General features: G+C 50.6%; 1 protein-coding gene across 1 annotated transcript; it reads right to left on the bottom strand.

Moving 5' to 3' along the window:
• Positions 1–1,228: 1,228 nt before the first annotated feature.
• TFRC (transferrin receptor) lies at positions 1,229–17,902 on the bottom strand. The gene is made up of 19 exons (XM_063408040.1): positions 17,409–17,902; positions 15,785–15,855; positions 13,621–13,834; positions 12,814–13,033; positions 12,475–12,618; positions 11,643–11,736; positions 11,142–11,264; positions 9,970–10,065; positions 9,670–9,809; positions 9,122–9,291; positions 8,695–8,814; positions 8,015–8,100; positions 7,838–7,901; positions 7,427–7,494; positions 6,989–7,056; positions 6,532–6,613; positions 5,384–5,608; positions 4,779–4,919; positions 1,229–4,497 (listed from the first exon to the last, which is right to left on the bottom strand). Exons 2-19 carry the CDS (start codon positions 15,815–15,817, stop codon positions 4,255–4,257), a joined length of 2,331 nt encoding a protein of 776 aa, XP_063264110.1. The 5' UTR covers positions 15,818–15,855; positions 17,409–17,902; the 3' UTR covers positions 1,229–4,254.
• Positions 17,903–18,934: the final 1,032 nt, after the last annotated feature.

Raw genomic sequence — 18,934 nt, 5'->3', positions numbered from 1 at the left:
TTCCTCCCCTCCTGCCCCCCGCCTCCTCCGGCCGCCGCGCCGGGAGCCCGGACGGCCCCCGACCCGCCCCCGGCCCCGCTCTTAAAGGCGCCGCCCCGCCGCTTTACGTAACGGCGGGGCTGAGGACGGACAGACGGACGGGCGGACGGATGGATGAGCACGGGGGACAGACAGACTCACCGCGGAGCAGCGCCAGGCAGGCCCCGGCACCGATCCGCTGCACCGGGGGCGCGGCCTGCCCTGCGCTGCCAAAATCCCAGCTCCCAGGTGAGTTGGAAGGGGCTGCTCCCCGTTCCCGCTGCCCCGGCGGGGCTGGCGCTGCCCCGGCCCGGCCGCTCAGGACACTGTGCAGTTACCGCAGGAAGAGAGCCCTGCCAGGAGCGGGCAGGAGCTGCGGGAAACGACGTCTTTCCAACAAGTAAATCATCCCCGGGGGAAGAGGAGGGACCAGGGCTATGCCGGGACAGCCCATGAAGTGCGAGCTGGGATCCTGGAGAAGCTGCCACTCATCCAAATAATGCGACTTATCGGGATGTGGTGTTAGTAAAGCAGAAGGTGAGACCGGCATGAGGGAGGGAGGAGGACAGCAGGGAGAAACTGAACATATTTAAATGCAGAGCCCCAAACCCGTGCAGTCTAACCTGATCAGGCCTCTGGGGCTGAGGAGGCAGCTCCTGCCCTCGCAGAGTTGCCCCGGGCTCTAAGCATTATGCACATCTGCATCTCTGCCTTGGCCCACGGGACCTCCAGGATGATGAGGAGCAGGGACAAGGCAAGAGCAAGTGCTGACTTCCTGGGACACAGCCACCTACAGGCCCGTCCAGCCACCTTCCCAACAAGAGAGCTGCAAGGCAGGAGGAAACTCATTTCACCCTTCTCCCATCATTCACCCGTACATCGCAGGCTTTTCAGAGTCACTGCTGTGATGGAGAGGCAGGAAGTAGGACATGAAAGGAGAGGGAGATCTTGTGTACAGTTGTGCTCCTCCACCTCATTACCAGAGTCCTTACTCCACTTGTCGGTGCTCAGGCAGGACTCAGCTGAGCAGCGCTGTGAAGTTCAGATTTGCTACTGCATGTCACCCAGTGGTACTGGAGCTGCTACAAACCAGCCCCGATGGAAACAGGACAACAGGCTCCCTCCAGCTGCCCAAGCTCACCCACGGCCACAGTGCCACAACAGCATCGTGGCTTTGCAAGAAGTCACAAGAGAAGGTGAGCGTTCAAGCTTCAAAATCTTTATTAAAGCAGACAGCAGGTAATCCAGAACTCCACAAGAGAAGCTGAGTGTTCTAGCTTCAAAACCACTTTATTCCAGCAAACAGCAGATAATCCAGAAACAGTTTAGCACCCCACAGCAGTCAGATGCCAGCACTGAGCAAGGCATCCCAACATCCCAGTAGTCACAGCTGTGCTGCCTAGCCAAGAGACAAGCTTTGTCTTTTGTCTCTCTCTGCTGGCTGTAAAGCACAAGATTAAATCTAACATCAAGATGCATGCAAATGCCACAGTGAGGACTCCTAGACAGCAGCTCTTAGATGCCATCCAGAGAAACGTCATAGGAAAAACTAACACAGACAGGGCTGTAGGAAGTTAAAGAGTTAAGAGAAGTTAAGGAAGAGCAACAAGTTGCACAAGCATGGGCATCAGGTTTCTAGAGACTCATGAAAATCCAGCCCTCCAAGCTGGTGAGCACTGAGCTCAGTAACCAGGCTGGGGGCCAGTCCCTGCCCACTCCTTGTGAAGCTCTGGCTGAACAGTGTTCTTTCCCTCAAGGATTACTACTGGGGCTCAGGTCACTCGCTCAGGTTAGGTTTAAATGCCAGATCAAACTGCAGAGTTTAGGTTAAAACTAAGCTGCAGGTCAGGTTTAAATGCCAGATCAAACTGCAAAGCACAGGGCTCGTTACAGCCACTGGGCACAGGCAGCGCAGTTTAGCAGGTGCCACACATCAGCAATGCTGAGCTTTGGGTCACACAGCACAGCAGCCCCATTAGAAAGGTGCCACTGGTTTTCCTCCCTCCATGCAACACCCAAGGGGGCAAGATTGCAATTTCCAGCAAAAACTGGAGAGTGAGCAGCCCATGCACACAAAGCAGCACTCTCCTAGTGCCACAGCAGACCAGCCTCTCAAAGTGTTACATGCACCCATCCTGAGCAGTGACCAGAGCCCTCTGGACAGCTGTCAGCCCCAAGTCCTACATTCACCTTTAACTCCTCAGGTCTTTGTAACTGATTTCAATAAAGTTTACTACACCACAGAGCACACAGTCTAACTAGCCTAGTTTCCACTAAACACTCAAGCACCGCTCCCGTGACTGGAGGCAGGAAGCCAATTCAAGACAGCACAGCTATTGGAAACAGTTCAGCCTATGGAGGAGGAAGAGTAAAGATGTACATAACAGACTGAAGTTTGTATCTGCATCACCACAGGAGAGTGAAGAAATAGAACTGCAGGAAATTAATCCATGTTAGATACTAACCATCAAGCTTCGCAGGTGACATTGCGTGATAAGCATAGAACAATTATGGGAAACACTGTCCCCGATAATTACGTACACCCATAGTGCAACATATGGAGGTCACTGCCTCCGATATAACACTGTGGTAGGCAAAAACTACCTTGTTCTTTACACATTATGGGAGACACTGCCCCCGATAATGTCAGTTAGGTTTCATGATACATAAGGTACTGGAAGTTTGCAGGAAGCTGCCATTTAAAAATCGTGCCAATGCCTAATCTGAGGTACAGGGAGTTTGTGTGTGTTGCCACAGGTGGAACTAAGGCTACACAGCAAGGCCCTCTGCTGGGACCAGGGCCAGGAAGGAAGCTGTGCTCCCTGTGAGAGCACACAAAGGGGAGCAGGAAGAAGTCTGAAGCCCTCAGAGGGGCACAGACCCTGCAAGGAAGACAAATTTCTAGTATTGGAATTTTCAGCATTTCGAGGATTATTTTGGAGTGCAACCTGGAGACTCACTACCAGGATTGCCAGTTTCTTCCAGAGGGGTGTTTTCGCCACAGAAAGCTTAATTGCTAGTTTTCCAAAACTTTTTGAGGGGCTTGTTTTGATTATTTTAAATGCAAAGTTCCAGTATCATGTTTGATTGTAATAGCAGATGCTGCTTTATTCAAAAACGACAGTATAACTGTCATAATTATGGAAGGCACTGCTTCCGATAATTATCTTCTATAAAAAAACATACCATTTATAGTGAACACTGTCACTGATAAATAAATAAAGAAATAAATATCTCAGTGCCAAACAAGAGCCAACCTGCAAAATGACATCAGTCAAACAGGGTTTGGCCAGCAAGAGACTGATTTCACACAAGGCCCCTGAGCAGCAAGGTCTGAAGTGCCAGTCTAAAGCCATTTCTCAGTGCTGCAGGACTAGCTGAGGTGCCAGCTGAGGATATCAAGGGGACTTTGGATAATCTTTGGGTCATTTTCTGTGGGTATTGATACCTGCCTTGGCAGAAGCAAGCCTGCAAGATGTCACTGGGACCTGCTGTTGAGTAAAGGCAGGCTGGGCACTTCGGAGCTTGCCGATAATCCAGCACTTGTGGGCTATTACTACATTGTTCAATTTTTGAACTGCAGCTCTCTGCAGCTTCCTGCCAGAGAAGGGATCCTCATTACAAGTGCTCAGAGGAATCCATTCCCTGTTTTGTCACTAGGTTTAGGTGGCCAACAATTAAAATCCTGAATAGATGAGATACCTCCCCACTCAAGGTACCAGTTCAGAAAACACCTGAGCTCTTAGTTTTTAAGTACAGTGGAGGCAGAAAACCCCATAAGCAGCTGTACATGACCGGTTTGGACTGTGGTTAGGTAGGAGCCTGGTCAGAAGAGACTTCATGGTAATCTTAGGACTGCTTTAAAACTGCCTCCTGTGAATTTGTCAAGGTGAGATTTAAATTTTATGCTCAACTTTGGTCAAAAATGTTTTGTTGCCAGAATATCTACAGGAAAGTAATGCCATGTTAGGGAGTGGGTTTCACTTAGGATTCAGGGGGTTTTGGTTAAGTTTCACAATATATAAGGTACTGGAAGTCTGCAAGAAGCTGCCATTTAAAAATCATGCCAATGCCTAATCTGAGGTACAGGGAGTTTGTGTGTGTTGCTACAGGTGGAACTAGATCTACACAGCAAGGCCCTCTGCTGGGGCTGGGGCCAGGAAGGAAAACTGTGCTCCCCATGAGAGCACACAGCTCTCCTGTACCTTAGATGGGTAATCCAGGTGTTTGCTGTATCTAGATTTCGTTGTCTGTATTCCAGATATCACCCACTAAGGCATTGGCAGCTCCTTTAATGGTCCAGGTCGCCAGGGCCAGCTGCTCCTTCAGCTCATTCACATCCACACTGCTCTTGTTGGCTGCCAGCTGCTCCAGGTTCTCCAGCAGACTGCCCAGGGTGTGGCTGCCTTTGCCAAAGAAGATGTGGCGGAAGGGAGCATCTTTTGGTGAGAGGTATGGGGAGAGGAAGTCGTATTCCACCTGAGCAGAGGTGCAAATTTAGGGTTATACTCTTGCCTCCCAGGTTTTTCTTTCCTTATCTGCCCCAACACAAGCTGCCAACCTCTGATCCCCACTCAGCCCTTTCCCACAGCAGCTCTGCAAGGGCCAGACCCTGTCTCGTGAGCAAGCCATCATGTTGCCGCTAAGCAACTGGAAGAGACACCAGTCTGCACAGTGCCTGTGGCCCCTTAGGGAAAGGCCCATCCCAGCCAGCACTCTCTTCCTTTGTGAAGGAAGAAAAACCAGTTGAAGGTACCCACCTTCATCATCCTGTCATTCAGGGCTCTGCGGACAATCCTGTTTTCCCTGTCGCTGTTTGCGATGTCTCTTCTCAGTGCATCTGCAGCTCGCTGGAAGTCTCCACGGGCAAAATACAGCCAGTTCAAGGTCAGCCCCAGTGCCTGCAAGGGAGGAGCTGTTAGCAAACCTGATTTTCTTCTTTTGCTGCTCTCTTACCAAAATAAAGTGTTGGGGTTTTTGGGGGGTTTTTTTGACAGTTTAGCCAAGTAGCAGAACAAGTTCCTGGCAGGCTCTTCTGAGGTCACTCCCTACCCACAGTTTGTCGATTTTCAGCAGAGGTTTAAATGAGATGCAGAGCTGCACTACACTGTGAATGATACCCAGAGAAGAAACTGATTCAAATCCATTTCCTCAAGAGCTCACGACATCCAGATCAGCTAAATGTGTCTGCCACAGCTGCTCTGCCTGCACTGCTCCACACGAACATCGATTCTGGTCACACTTTGCTACCCTTTTATGTCTAAAAGGGAAACGTGTCCATCCTGCTCTATCCACTGGCATGGGGCCTTATTAGCACATGGTCCCACGATCATCAGGGATTTAGTGAAATCAGAGTCCTTCTAACCTTCACATTGGAATCGAAGTGCCAAAGCTTCTCCTGGAATGACAGCAATTCCTCACTGTATCTATCAAAGTCCAGGAAGAGCTCATGGTCATGGGTCAGCCTGAGAGCCATTTGTCCAGCAACTTCTGCAGCCGTACGCATGAGAGGATACAACATGCCAGTCTTCTCTTTCAGGTTAGCCAAAGTGTCCTCAGTAGTGCCCAAAAAGGAATATTCATCATCTTTCTGCGGGATGGAAGGTATTGAAGTTAGCCAAGAATGATTTTCCAGTTAGACTTTTTTCATCCCCCACCACAAGTTACTTGTTATCTCCACCACATCAAATCTCCCTGTGCTGCTAAGGAGCAAAGACTCAAGTGGCAGAACTCCAAAGCACTGGGAAGGGAATGCAGCTCTTATATGTCATCCCTGACAGCTTCCAGTGACCAGCAGGATGTTCTGCTTGTTATTTAGACCCAAAGGCGTACAGACCTTTATCCCCTCAGAGTTCACTGCAGAAGTGCAGGTGGGCAAATCTCACCACCTGCTCTGGTATGTGCTTGCAGCACCCTTCAACCCTTCCAGTCAGGATAACTCAAGTGTTTTTGTGAAACAAGTCTGACACTAACAAACCCCAAGCATTCCTGAGAGAGAGCTGCTATCACTAAGGTTCCCCCCTGCACACCAGCAGTAACAGGGCAGGATGTTGGGCTGATGTTACCCCCAAGCTGTAGCAGCAGACCAGAACAATTTGAGGTGAGTACTTGCTCTGGGCAATGATAGTTTCCACAATGCCCTCTGCTTGCTGACCACAGGCTGTAGAACAGTCTTTCACTGATGCAGCAACTGCTTGACATCTTTCTATTGCTTTTACCTTCTGATTCATTGACCTCTGAGCCTCCAGAAAAGCATGTGACCCCTCTCCCCAAAACCTTGCAAGTACTCAGTACTTTGGAACAGAGACTGTAGGCCAGCCTTGTCCCAGGGGCAGTCTTGACAGCAAGTACTGCCACAGCTACCACATGCAGAGGCTGCACCTCCTCCCTCTGAGAGGCTCTTGCAAGGACATTGATCTTGGACAGCACCTTCTGCTCTGCCATCCTGGAGAGCAGATATCCTTACAGCACTCTGCAGGGAATGAGCACACCAGGCAAGCATGCATTACTTACATCGTAGAAACCAAAGGAAACCACTGGGATTCCTGAGTAGGCCAGAAAAGGGAACGCTGCATTATCCAGATCAAGGGGAATGCTGCAGAAGATAAGCACTGAGTAGTTACCAACTGGTTTGGGCAGCCCAGGAGAACAGCTACAAGCTCTAAAATTGAAGCTCTGAGCCAACAGAACCCTAGACAAGACTGAAGGAGTCCCAACCAAATCCCTGGTCCTACTTGTCCATTCCCTGCCACTGGACTTGGTACAAGGCTGTTCCTGTCCTGCAGGAAGGTGCTGGGGCTGCCTCAGCCAGCTTGGGGCAGCACAGTGGGTGCTGCACTGTTCACACCTGCCTGACCCCACGTCAGAAGGTAGAGCCCCACAGAGAGCACTATGACACTCCAGCAGAATCCATACTGTTTGCTCCTTTATGGAGATCTGCTTTCCCAGAGAGATGGATGGCAATACTTACACTCTCTTTATCCAGTCAGAACCAACTTTGCTATCCAGGTAGTACGAATCCTGTGTGGGGTCCTTTACCTGCACAGAGATAACAGTCACTGCACTTGTTCTGACCTCTGCTTGGGCTTCCAGGTCCATCCCGGAGCTTACACTGCTGTGTACATGCCAGAGTCAAGTGTGCTCCCCTGACCTTTCTCCACACTGGCACATCTGCCACTGAACTGTGGTGTTTGCTGATTTTAGATTCTGCATGTGTGAACTGCAGTTCCCAGAGCCCAGCTGATTTCAGACAGGGTCCTTCAGAATATCCCAGGTTTTTCTCCTAAATGGGTCTTTCTCCTCAGAGAAAGGTGTCAAGTGGGCAGAGAGACCCAGCACAGCTTTGGCTGCTTTCAGTTCCTCCTTAAAACCACAGTCACCTTGATCAGACCCAGGCCCTTCAACTCACCTTCTTCATAGTTGCCTCCAGCAGTGAGTACAGCAGTGGGCTAGCAGAAATCTTCACATGTCTGGAGCCTGCAGAAAGTGAAAGGGTATTTGACATACTGGCACCATCAACCACTACTGCCAGAGCTGCCCACCCCTGATCTACAGCTACAGTTGCCAAAGGACCTTCAACAGACACAGGACAGTCTACTGGGATTGAGCAGAGCTCACTCCTCTCACTCCTCATGGCTGAGGCTGTATCAGCCTCCCAGCTGCAATGACAGCAGGAGAACAAATGGAGTCATGCCACTCTTCAGCCAAACATTCACCAGCCACCTCTGGCACAGCTGCCATTCCTAGAGGTTAAGGGATGTCTGTTCAGGCTGTTCTAGTCCCACCCAATTTCAAGGAACTCAAAAGAGTAGCAGGTTACCCAGGACTGCAGTATCCAAGTTGATGTAAGTGAAGGCTTTGGCATGCAGCGTGGTGGAGTACCCCTAGAACAAAACAAGTATTTTAATAATGAGCAGTAGCAGTCCAACAGCAGGATGTTTAACCCACAGGAACAACTGCAGAGCCATCCTGCAGAACTCCATTAAATAACCAATACCTCCAGCCACTCGGTAGCACCCACAGCTCCAAACTCTCCCGCACTCCAGCTGGCAAAGATAATGCTGCGCCGTGGTCTGTAGTCACCTGTAGGGAGAGACAGAGACTGAGCTGTCTGCCCTTCCCCCACGGAGATGCAGATTAGCACTGCGGGCCCGGGATGATGGATTGCCCGCTCCTCAGACAGCTCTGCTGCTGCAGAGAAATGTGCACGTTGCACAGACACTGCACCCTGCCCCCACACGCTGCAGGACTGTGCAGGAGAACAATGCTGTCTGCATTTCCACTCTGCTTTGTTTAGCTGCCTGAGCCCAAAATTAACCCTGGAGACAAGTGTTCTCACACTAGTTGCCACCATGCAGCCCCCACTGCTCCAGACACTTCGGAGTTCTCCCACTTTGGGCCTGGCTGTCCAACAGACAGCTCAAGTTTAAGGTTTGCATCCTGTGTTATCCAAGGACATTCTTGCATTTGAGCCATACCAGATACAGGCAGGCAGTTCCTTGGAAATGAATGCTCATTGCAGACAAGTTGTGTTGGACAAGTAACAGCTTCTCAGGAAGCTTTGCCAGATTTCCTACACCTTCTAAAGGAGTGCTTTGCAACTGGGCTCTCCAGAGTTAACACACAGAGAGCTAGACCTGCATCACATCCCCCCCTTGTGCTTTTGTTCACATTTACCGTTTTTCACCATGTCCGAGATCACACGGGCAAGCTCCAACAGGATGGCAGTGCCAACACCAGCCTTGGCTGCTCCTGGCCCCCAGGAGTCTCTCTGGGCCCCCAGCACAACGTATCGATCTGTAAAGGAGACAAGAGCAAGAGCTGAGCTGCAAGCTTTAGGTTGCAAACACCATTTATGAGAAGAGCAGCTTTCAGCCTCTGTACTAGGAGAGTCTGCAGTCTGATCCCTGAATCTGGCACACCGAGTGCTTTCGTTTGGCCTTTCCCTGGCAGCACGGTTCAGATTTCTCTTTGATCCTCAGGGGAAGGCCTCGGTTCTGCTGAGGAAGAACTGGTGTCTGTCTGGGGGCAGCTGTCACATTCTAATGACCACAGAAGGGGAAGGGTTCCTTTCAAGACTCAGCCACAATGCAGCTGCTGTTACCTGGTTCTTCAAATCCCTTGATAACACCAAAGATGTTCAGAATCTTCCTATCCACCATAACGTTGTTCACAGTCAGTTTCACTGTCACCTTGCTGGTGCTGCTCACTGTCACCTTACATCCCATGATACCAGCTGTCCAGTCCTCACGGCATTTTACTCCATCCATTTTTCTGCGAGAAAAAGGAAGAGCCTTTGAACTCACTATCCAGCTCTGACCTCATTTAGCTATTGTGTGAAAAATGCACACTTGCAACTGCAGGTGCAACTTTGTTCAGGGCCCGCCCAGAGAGAGTTTACAATTCTGTACCACAAATTGTGCAGGGAGGGGTAGAATGCAGAGACCCAGAGGAACCCAACAGTAGAATAAGTTCAATCTTTAAGACATGAGACATGGACAGAAGTGACTCTTCTTCAGCCAGCTCCAGAACACGCTCCCTGCCACACACGCCAGAGAGCAGCAGAGAGCTCTGTCTCACAGCACCTCACACCATCCTCACTCCTGCAAGAGGCCACAGCACCTCAGCCTGCAGGACAGGACAAACACTTACCCAAACAGTTTGGCTGCTGCGTCTCTAGAGATAGTTTGAACAGGAATGCGAGGTAGTCCAGAAGATTCCACTGGTGGGAACTGGGTGTGGTTGAAAGAAGGGAAGCCTGGGGTGAAAGGGTCTCCAGTTCCAAGGTGGGCCTGTGAAAAGCAAGAGGAGTTCTCAAGTCTCACCAGATTCCAACAGTTTTCATCTGCACAAGGGCACTGCTGAGCCAGAGGCCTGCAGAACTGCCCCAGGCTGCAGCCCACAGCCAGAGAGGTTCTCAGGAACAAACAGGGGAACCAGTTACATACTCACATGTCCAAAGGGGACACATGAATCCGCCTTCTTGTTATTTGAGGGGCCCAGGAACATAAGGGCACCAATTGCTCCTTCCTTTCTGGCATTTGCAACCTGCAGCAAAGAGAAACATTAACTGCACATCTTCACTGCAAGCAAGGGGAGTCCAGGCAAGAACAGGGGGTAATGGTGTAAAGGGTTGTGCTTCTCTGTGCCCAACAGCTACCTGACAGATACACAAGGCAGGTAAATCCTGGCAGCTGAGCCCTACTCCAGGCAAACTGTGTCTAACATTTTTCTGATCAGTTAGGACACACTGCAGTGTCTCAATCTATGATTCTTTCAGCTCATACTTGCTCCTTGGAGCAGCTTAGAATTTAATATTATTTAATGTTGATTATGCTCCATCTGTCTTCCCAAGATGAGGTTAGTCAAGACAAGCAGCCATTGGAGGCTTATCTTCACATGGAAAATGGAGGCACAGTGGGCCAGCCAGGTCCCTGTTTGACACATCTACAACCCAGCTTGGGTATGCCACTGGTACAAACACTCTTGGCAAGGCTAGACACCAGTTTGCAAAGTGGGAATGGGACTGGAGAACCAGTGACCACAATTTTTGGAAGCACTTTCTGGCACTGCCTGTGTCAGATGCCTGCAGACAGGCAGGGTCCAACTGCAAAGGGTCCTGTGCCCCAGCCCTTCCAGGAGCACCCATCTGAGTGCAGCTCTGGGTCAGATATGGAACAAGCCTGCATAAGAGAAACACTTGGATCCCTTAGGCTGCTTGGCTATCTGGTTCTGTTCTCTACAGAGGGAACTCTACAGCAGCAAGAGGTGTCCTGGAGGCAAGGCTGTCCTGCTTCTAGCAGCCTTATGGCTGTATCCAGTGATATGAGCCAGCTCTGCTCCCAGGCTGCCTCCCAGCCCCACCACTCCAGAGTGGTTGTTCCAGCAAACTGCCCAAGGCCAAGAAGAATGGCACCAGGAACAGTAACAAGCTCTGCTCAGCCTCAGTGTCCAGACCTGCACATGCAGCCTTAGTGCAAACAAGCAAGACCAGGCCTGCAGAACAATCCTACACACAGGAGTTCTGCAGACCTGAAGAAAGACATACCTCTGTGCCTCCAAGAGTAGGAAGCATAGCTTCCTTTTGCCAGGTCTAGCCAGGCTTTGGGGCAGACACTGCTTACCTTCTCAGCAAGGGTTATTTTTCCAGCTCTGAAGATGACTATAGATTCATCCATTGGAACATGCATATTTCGTATCTGCTGAAAATCCTCCTTCTCTCCATAGTTCACATAGATGGGTTTGCCCTACAGCAGAAACACTTGTTATGAGTGCAGCAGTCCTAAGTCAGTAAGATACCTGAAACAGCCTAGAGTCACTGTAACAGTGACTCCTGTTAACACTAGGGAGCTGAAGCTTGGCAGTGTAAACTGATCCAGTGCAAGATGCCTGTTGGAGCAGCACTTCTGCCAAGGTTCCTGTCTGGATTCCAGCAGGGAAGTTTAAAGTTACCCCTGCATTTTGCTGCAGTAAGACTACTGCAAATGTGGGCCCATTCCTCTCCTCACTCTGACCACCCCATCCAGCTCTCTTAACTGGGAAGGGCTTTATACACTCCATATCTTAAAGGGACTTATTTTTTAAGTGTTCAGACACATTCCCAGGATCCTCCTGGAGTCACTTACAGTAACTGTGCCATCCTTGCTGTATGCCACATATACATCAGGACTCTCCAACTCTTCTGGACGATCTCCTATAACGAACACTTGATTCTTGCTACTGTTAAACATAGAGAGACAGCATTATAGTCTTTCACACAGGAATTTGCCTAGCCCACTATTCTGAGTCAGTACTGACTGTATTCAGTCTGTGCTCTAAATCTGATCAAGTCAACAGAGCCTGAAACAGGCAGACTCATCCCAGTTACTTCCATGCAAAAATCTCTGGAGCTGGTCAGAGACATTAATGAAGGGTGATTTCTAGGACAATTAACTGAAAGAATCTCTGCCTCCAAGTCTCTCAGTCACCTCCTAAGAGAAGCTAAGCAAACTCATTTCCCCTGACAAGAAGGAGCAAGTAAGACATGAAGGTGTGAGCTTTCAGACAACACAATGCCTGCTGACACCCTCCTGAGCTACTGGAGGAGCCTCTGCACTGCCAGGTGTGCAGCCTTGTTTGAGTGACAAGACAGAGTCACCTGTGCTAGCAGCTTTAGACACAGGGAATCTGCCTTTCAGCTGAGTTTTCACTCAAGTTTGTTTTCTCTCCACTTCCTAAGCATACTTGGAAGAAACAGCTGCCCCAGAAAACATCCAGAGTGCTGCTACCAGACCCTCTGGATTTCGAAAGCCTGAGAAGAGGCAGGAACGGTTATTGCTTGGCTGGATTGAGGCTGACTTTGGAGACTGGTAACTGGCTCACAATTTTCACATCATTTTAAGCAGGTATTACATGTTTGCTCAAGACTACAGGTATCCATGCCATATGGACGAGCTGTGCATCCCCTTGTTAACGTACCTGCCTTTGTCCTGCAGCCTAACGTAGTGCTCATCGTTCCACACATCATCCAGGCGGAAGCTGGTGAACTGCTCATGAATGTAGCTGGCAGTGTTCTCATCTTCAGCCTTGCCAGCTTCAAAGGAATTCCTACCTTCTCTCTGCCTGTAGGGAACAGGTGTACACACAGCTTAGGCTACAGCACCAGGTTGCACTGCAGCCTGCAAAGCCATTTAAGCCTGAGTTTAAAACACACCACCCTGCATCACCTATAAAGCCCTTATTCTCCAAACGAGCTCAAGTTCTGCTCACAGGCTGTGCCTCTCCCAAAGCTCTAGATGAACTTTCTGGAACTGTTACCTCAGGTTGGCCTCAAGACGTGCAGTTGACAGTTTAGCTGACAACATGTCTCTGAGTTCAGGCCAGTATAAGACACGTGGCCCGGGAGCCTCCTCTTCCTCTGTTCCATCATCTGAGAAGTAAGATGCAGTAGGGGTCATCTCGCAGTTGCCACTTCCATCTGGACACCTGTTAACCCTCTGCATTCGTCCACGATAACTCAAGTAGCCGATCAGAAACCCTGTGGACAGAACAGGTATTTCTTTGTGCTGCAGAAAGATGACTGACCCACCACACAGCTTCAGCCTTAAGATGCATCTCTGTTCTCACCATTTTTGATGAGCTGGCTTACCCAAGGACAGGCAGAAATATGCAGCCTGACATTTTGCCTGAGCTGGCATGTTTTAAGGGGCACTGTAAATCTGATCTTGTGCTTGGCAGAGTCCCTCCAGCATGACTTGGGAAGGAGAATGCTCACTTAGGCCAATGGCATTGTTAAAACCTTAGGAGACAAGTACCAAAGGCTTTACTCCTCTGTTGACCCACATCTCTACAGAAGCAGTAGGAGTTAATGGAGGGAAAACCAAAACTTTGACATGGACCAGTTTTCCCTTTAGCTAAGTCACAGTTACACTGCTAAACTCCACAATTCTTTGTGCCAGTGATGTACCAGAAGTCTGAACTAGACATACTTCGTGACAAGAGGCTGTGGCCTAGATCCCAGTTGTTAAATTATCTCCCAAAACAATACAGATTCAAATTTAACAACCTCGCATCACATTCAGTACTGGACTCCACTTCATGCAGTTGCCTCCCACCCTTCCTTACCAATCACAAGGAGGATGACAGCTGCTATGATTATGAAGCAGAGGTTCTTGCCATTCCTCCGTGGAGGAGGCATGCTGGCATGCAGGTGCTCTGGTCTCCCAATTTCCCCTCCTTCCTCCTCGTCAGCAGCCAGCTTCATCTCCACGTGGCTGTTGTCTCCATCCGTTTGCCGGGCAATGCTGAAGCGTGTGTACGACGTTGGCTCACCACCAAACTGTGGGGAAAGGCAGTGGTGATGGAAGAGCTGGCTATGCCAGCCTGCAGTCCTTGCAGCCAGCTGCACCTGTGCTCCAACCCAAACACTGCTGGTCCATCTGCAGCTGCTCCAGTGCAGCAAGCGTTTGGTCTGTCACTAAGTCAAGCTGGATGCTTTAAAAACAGTTAAGACTCAGACCCACTCAGGGTCTCCAGAGTCTGTTTAGATTCCCTTTACCTGCACTAGTTTGGAGCCACACGGATCTGAGTCTAGCCTGGAGTCTGATACAGATATGAAGGAGCCAATGGCACTGGCATTTCCCACGTGAGCCCAGGCTGATTCAAGCAGAAATTCCTGGTCTTAATCAGCAGAGCACAGATCGGACTTGAATGTGTACAATTTACACTTTGATGAAGACAGAGAGAGGGAAAGCAACCATCCATGGCTGTGCCTTTGAGCTACATCCACTTTGATGTAAATACTCTCATCCAGTACCTGGATAATTTTATATTAAACTGCCTTAAGCCTACCCTTAAATTACACCATTACACATATGGTGGTATTACAAAGCAGCTAGGTTGAAGAGAGTGGACCCATGGGTATTATGCTACCTCAGGTAACATGAAAGCTGAGGCTACACCTCTTGCACTCACCTACAACTGGCACTGCTTTTACCAGTGCCCATGCAGAGCCTCCAGTCTGGAGCCAAATTTTCTAAACAGATGCAAAGCACAGCCCAGCCCCCCACAAAAGAGCAGCCCGTGCACAAGGCAGCTGCTCAGATTAACTCAATTCCAGGCATAGCCAGGCACTGGCTGAAGCACTCAGCTTCCATTAGAGACACTGAAATTGCTTGCAGCCATGGTTGTGCTGGGGAGTGAGACTGGCTAAAAGGCCAAAGGAATAGCTTTGGGAGCAGCACTCTCCACTGTACTGGAGAAGCTGCTGGTACGAAGCACCCAAGCCCTGTTACAACCTCAGCAGCTCACCCATAGTTCTCAGTTCACCCTAAAAGTACATGTCAGAGCTAGAAGAGACCAGATATCTGCCTGCTTAGGCAAAAGAAACCAGTGTCATTTCAGACCTGCAGTTTCACTCCGACCCACAACACCCACAATGAAGTGGCTGCCTGCTCATGCTTTCCAAAGGGCAACACTGCAGTCTGTCCTAACACTCTCCCAGCTCAGCTGCTCCACAGCTTGGCCTCCCTCACACCTGAGGCATGTCCTAACAGAGGACATGTCCCAACCCCACATATCCTCCACTCTTGTTCAGAGACCAAACCACCACACTTGCAGTCCTAGCCTCAGGTTGTTTCACAATCCAAACTCTCTAGGACCGGCAGGCTTGGCTGAACAAGTTCAGAAGTATCTCCTCCTGCACATTTGTTTCAAGCACAGGTTGCTTTCAAAAGCTGGACTTGTGGTTGAATTCCCACCCCGCAAGTAACAATAGAACACATGTTGATTGTCCCAGCATTTGAACGGCTTCCTCTGCAGCACTTCCTTCTGCAACTTTGTTCAAGGCCTGGCCCCCCTTTCTTACCAGCTCTCAGAGATCCAAAACATGACAGCAGTTAATGATAACCCCACCGGCACCGAACCGCTTGAGATACTTCCTTATCATGGCCAGCTACTTCCACTGACATCTGGCTCACCACCCACACAGCACCCAACACTGCTTTGGATTCATCATCTTCTCCAATACTGATAAGTAGTGATATTTGTTTGAATAAATATAGCTCACAACTCATTGACTATCTTTGATACAGTTCCATCAAAACAGCCACCTGTTGCACAGGATAGCTGTACTCAATTCTACAATCCATGTATGCTCAAATGGGTAACAAACTACATGAAAAAAATATAAAAAGGATATTATACAATCTCATACACAGATGTTATCGAACCTTTCTGCAGTATCATCAGCCCACCAAGAGACAAACAGCATTGGGGTACTGTATCTTACCAAGTTAGAGATTGCTGCTCTGGCATGTTCCATTGCCTTCTGGACGAACGCAAACCAACTTCACTGACGCCCTAGAAGTTCAGAATGGAACACGGCAGGTTAGGCTGTTCCCCTGCCACTACATTACACACCTGAGGTCAGTTACTGCCACCAGCGCACTGCTTGCCTGTGGATTTTCTGTGCACATAAGTCACTACAAGAATCTACACAAACCTTGAATGCAAGTTCCCATGGCAATTATAAGCTCCAATGAACACATCAGCTCTTTCTGTTCAATTTTGGGCATAGTGACAGGTGTATAAGCGAGGAATAGAGTCTCCAATGGCTAAGTTTAGGCAAGGGTCTTATTATTGGTGGGAACACCTCCATTCAGGGAGTGCTGGCAAGAGGCATTCACTCAACTGTGACAATGGACTCTAGATATCTAAGGTTCCTGGGGTCTGTCTCAATGACAGGAAGAGTCCAGCTGGAAGAGAGAAGTGGCACAACGCCATAATTCAAAGCAGCACAAACTCCAACCCAGACAAAACACTTCTAATAAGAACATCCCTCGCAGGTGGCTGTGTTCTCTAAACTTTGTGAAGGCAATTTCTGTTTTAACAAGTCTCTGAAAATCGCTAAGAGTATCTCTCCAAAAATCATTTCAGCAACTTTTAAAATTAAAAATTCTCTGTAAACAGCAAACATACATGAAAGGTAAATTGTAACAATTCACTTCTCCTTTTCTTCTTGAAGAAGGTTTGCAATTTAGCGAGTGACTAGACAGGTGCTGAGGTTGGGAGCAAGCAACCCGAGCATGCCCTCAAGCAGCGCTTCTGAGAAGTGGCTCTGGTGTTCAGGTGCACACGGATTAGCTCCACACCTGGGAGCCCTGCAAGGTTTTGTTTGGAGATCAAAGGTTAATAGTGGCCGTTGCTTATTCCACCGTTTATTTAGGGCAAGAACACATGGAGATGAAACCCCGACAGATCCGAGAAGCCTTTCTTTCCCAAGTGACGGCCCGAGGCCGCAGGCTCCCACCAGGGCACGAGTGGACTGAGCACGTGGAGGCTCCGCTAAAAGAAACCCGGGAAGACGCAGGGAGGGAGGGACAAAGGGATCGCACCTGGCAGGGATGCTGGCCGGAGCCCCTCCAGCCAGGCCCCAATCTTTCAGAAATAAGGCAAAAAGAAGAGAAAAAAGCGAGCACGTTTGAGCAGCCGCCCCGCCGGGCTGGGCGGCCCCGGTATCGCCAGCACGGCCAGCTGCGGACCGCCAGATAAGCGGCGCGGCCGATACGGGGCCAGGCGCGGGCACGTCCGCCCCGGGCCGCCGCGGGATGAGCGGGGGATACGCGGGGGATGCGTGGGAGATACGCGGGGGATGCGCGGGAGATGCGTGGGGGATGCGTGGGGGATACGCGGGGGATGCGCGGGGCCGCGGCGGGGCCATGCCTCCCCCAAGGTCAGCGGGCACTGCCGCATGCGGCGGGGCCGCGTGCGCCGCCAGGGCCCCTGCGCTGCCGCCGTGCCTCCCGCGCCGCCTCCCTCCGTCCTTCCTTCCCTCTTCCTTCCTTCCCTCCCTCCCGGCCGTCCCTCCCCGCTCCCCGGCCTTCCGCTGCCGTGCCGCCGGCGCGCTCACCCACCCGGAGCCGCTCCGCCGCCGCGCCGGGCTCCACTGCGGCGCCCGTTCCCCGTCTGTCAACGCCTTTCGCGGGCAGCCCCGCCCGGCCCTCTGTGTGCGCGGCTCCGCCTTCTCCGTCCCTCCTGCGCTCTAATTCGGTGAAACAGCCCCTGGGCTCTGATCCGCCACCTCGCACGCCGCGGCGGGCACGTTTGCGCTCCCGGCCTGCGGGTGCTGCAGGCGGCCCGGTGCCCCGCCGCCCGCACAGCCCCCAGGGCCCGGCGCTGCTGCGGGCCCTGCCTGGCCTTGCTGCGGAGAGCGAACGAAAGGAAGCACAGAACCGTAGAGGAGACCTCCAAGATCATCCGGTCCATCCATCAACCCAGCCCCACCGCTGTAGCCACTAAACCGTGTGACCCAGCACCAGATCCAGGCACCTTTTAAGCATTTCCACAGATCATGACTCCATCACCTCTCTAGGAAATCTGTTCCAGTGCCTGACCACCCTAACACTGAAAAACAATTTTCTAATGCCTAATCTGAATCTCCCATCTCAGCTAAAGGCCATTTCCTGTAGGATTGGTAGAAGAGACCGGTCCCCTCCTCACCATGGGTTCCTTCCTCATTAAACCTATTTCCTTTATAAAGAATGAAGCTGCAGGCTCTATAATTTGCCTTTAGGTGCCCTTGGTACCATGGAGGAGCCACTTGCACATGTTTCGCTGGGTGCACACCAAGTCCCAGCTTCCCCACAGCAGGGCTGGAAGTGGGGCAGGGAGATGAGGTTAACAGCTCCTGTGGGAAGGCGTGCTTGTACCACAGTAGGAGTGGGTCACAGATTCAGCATTCCCACCCTCTCAGCATTTTGAGGGATGAGAGCAGGAAAAATATTTTCCTCCCTGGGTGGTGCAAACCAGACTCAGGACTTGCTCTAGCTTGGGCAGCTCTCAGCATCCTCAGGTCCCAGGAAGCCACACATGCTCAGGGCTGTCTTTTTAGATCTGAATGGGCAGAGACACCCGAGGTGTCTTTCTTTTGTGTTGGGCTGCACAGATTGCTATTTTATTTGTACGATGGGAAGTGTGGCAGGTATTAATGACTTCCAGCCCCTAAACACAAGAAGTATGGCCAGCCCTCATCAGGACACAGGCTCCCTGTGGCCCACTGTGAGAGAAGGTCATTGCTTTCAGCCTCAGTCCTTCAGCTCAGGGCATCCCTCAAAAGCATGTCACAACTAGGGAATGCTTCAAGGTTCGTGTGTGCACGTGTTCTGCAGCACTGTGCTCATTTGTCCCTTGCTCATTAGAAAAATAAATCAGTAGGCCCGGATTATTGCCTCAAATCCTCTCCCAGGAAAGAAGGATGGGAGCAGAAAAGTTTGTAGTTTGGCAGAGCACATGATTGCAAAGAGGATTATGTTTGGTGAAAAGCAATACATTCCTGTGCTGATAAAAGGGGGATTAACTGAAATTCGGCACGGACGTCTGGAGACAAGTCTGTAAAGCATCTCTTGGGCCAAATGTGCTGGTGGACCTGCCAGTTCTGTTT

Source organism: Prinia subflava, chromosome 11 (assembly GCF_021018805.1).
Source record: "Prinia subflava isolate CZ2003 ecotype Zambia chromosome 11, Cam_Psub_1.2, whole genome shotgun sequence".
NCBI classification, from domain to species: domain Eukaryota; kingdom Metazoa; phylum Chordata; class Aves; order Passeriformes; family Cisticolidae; genus Prinia; species Prinia subflava.
The sequence above is the reverse complement of the archived record's forward strand: the minus strand, read 5'-3'. Positions and strand labels throughout refer to the sequence as shown.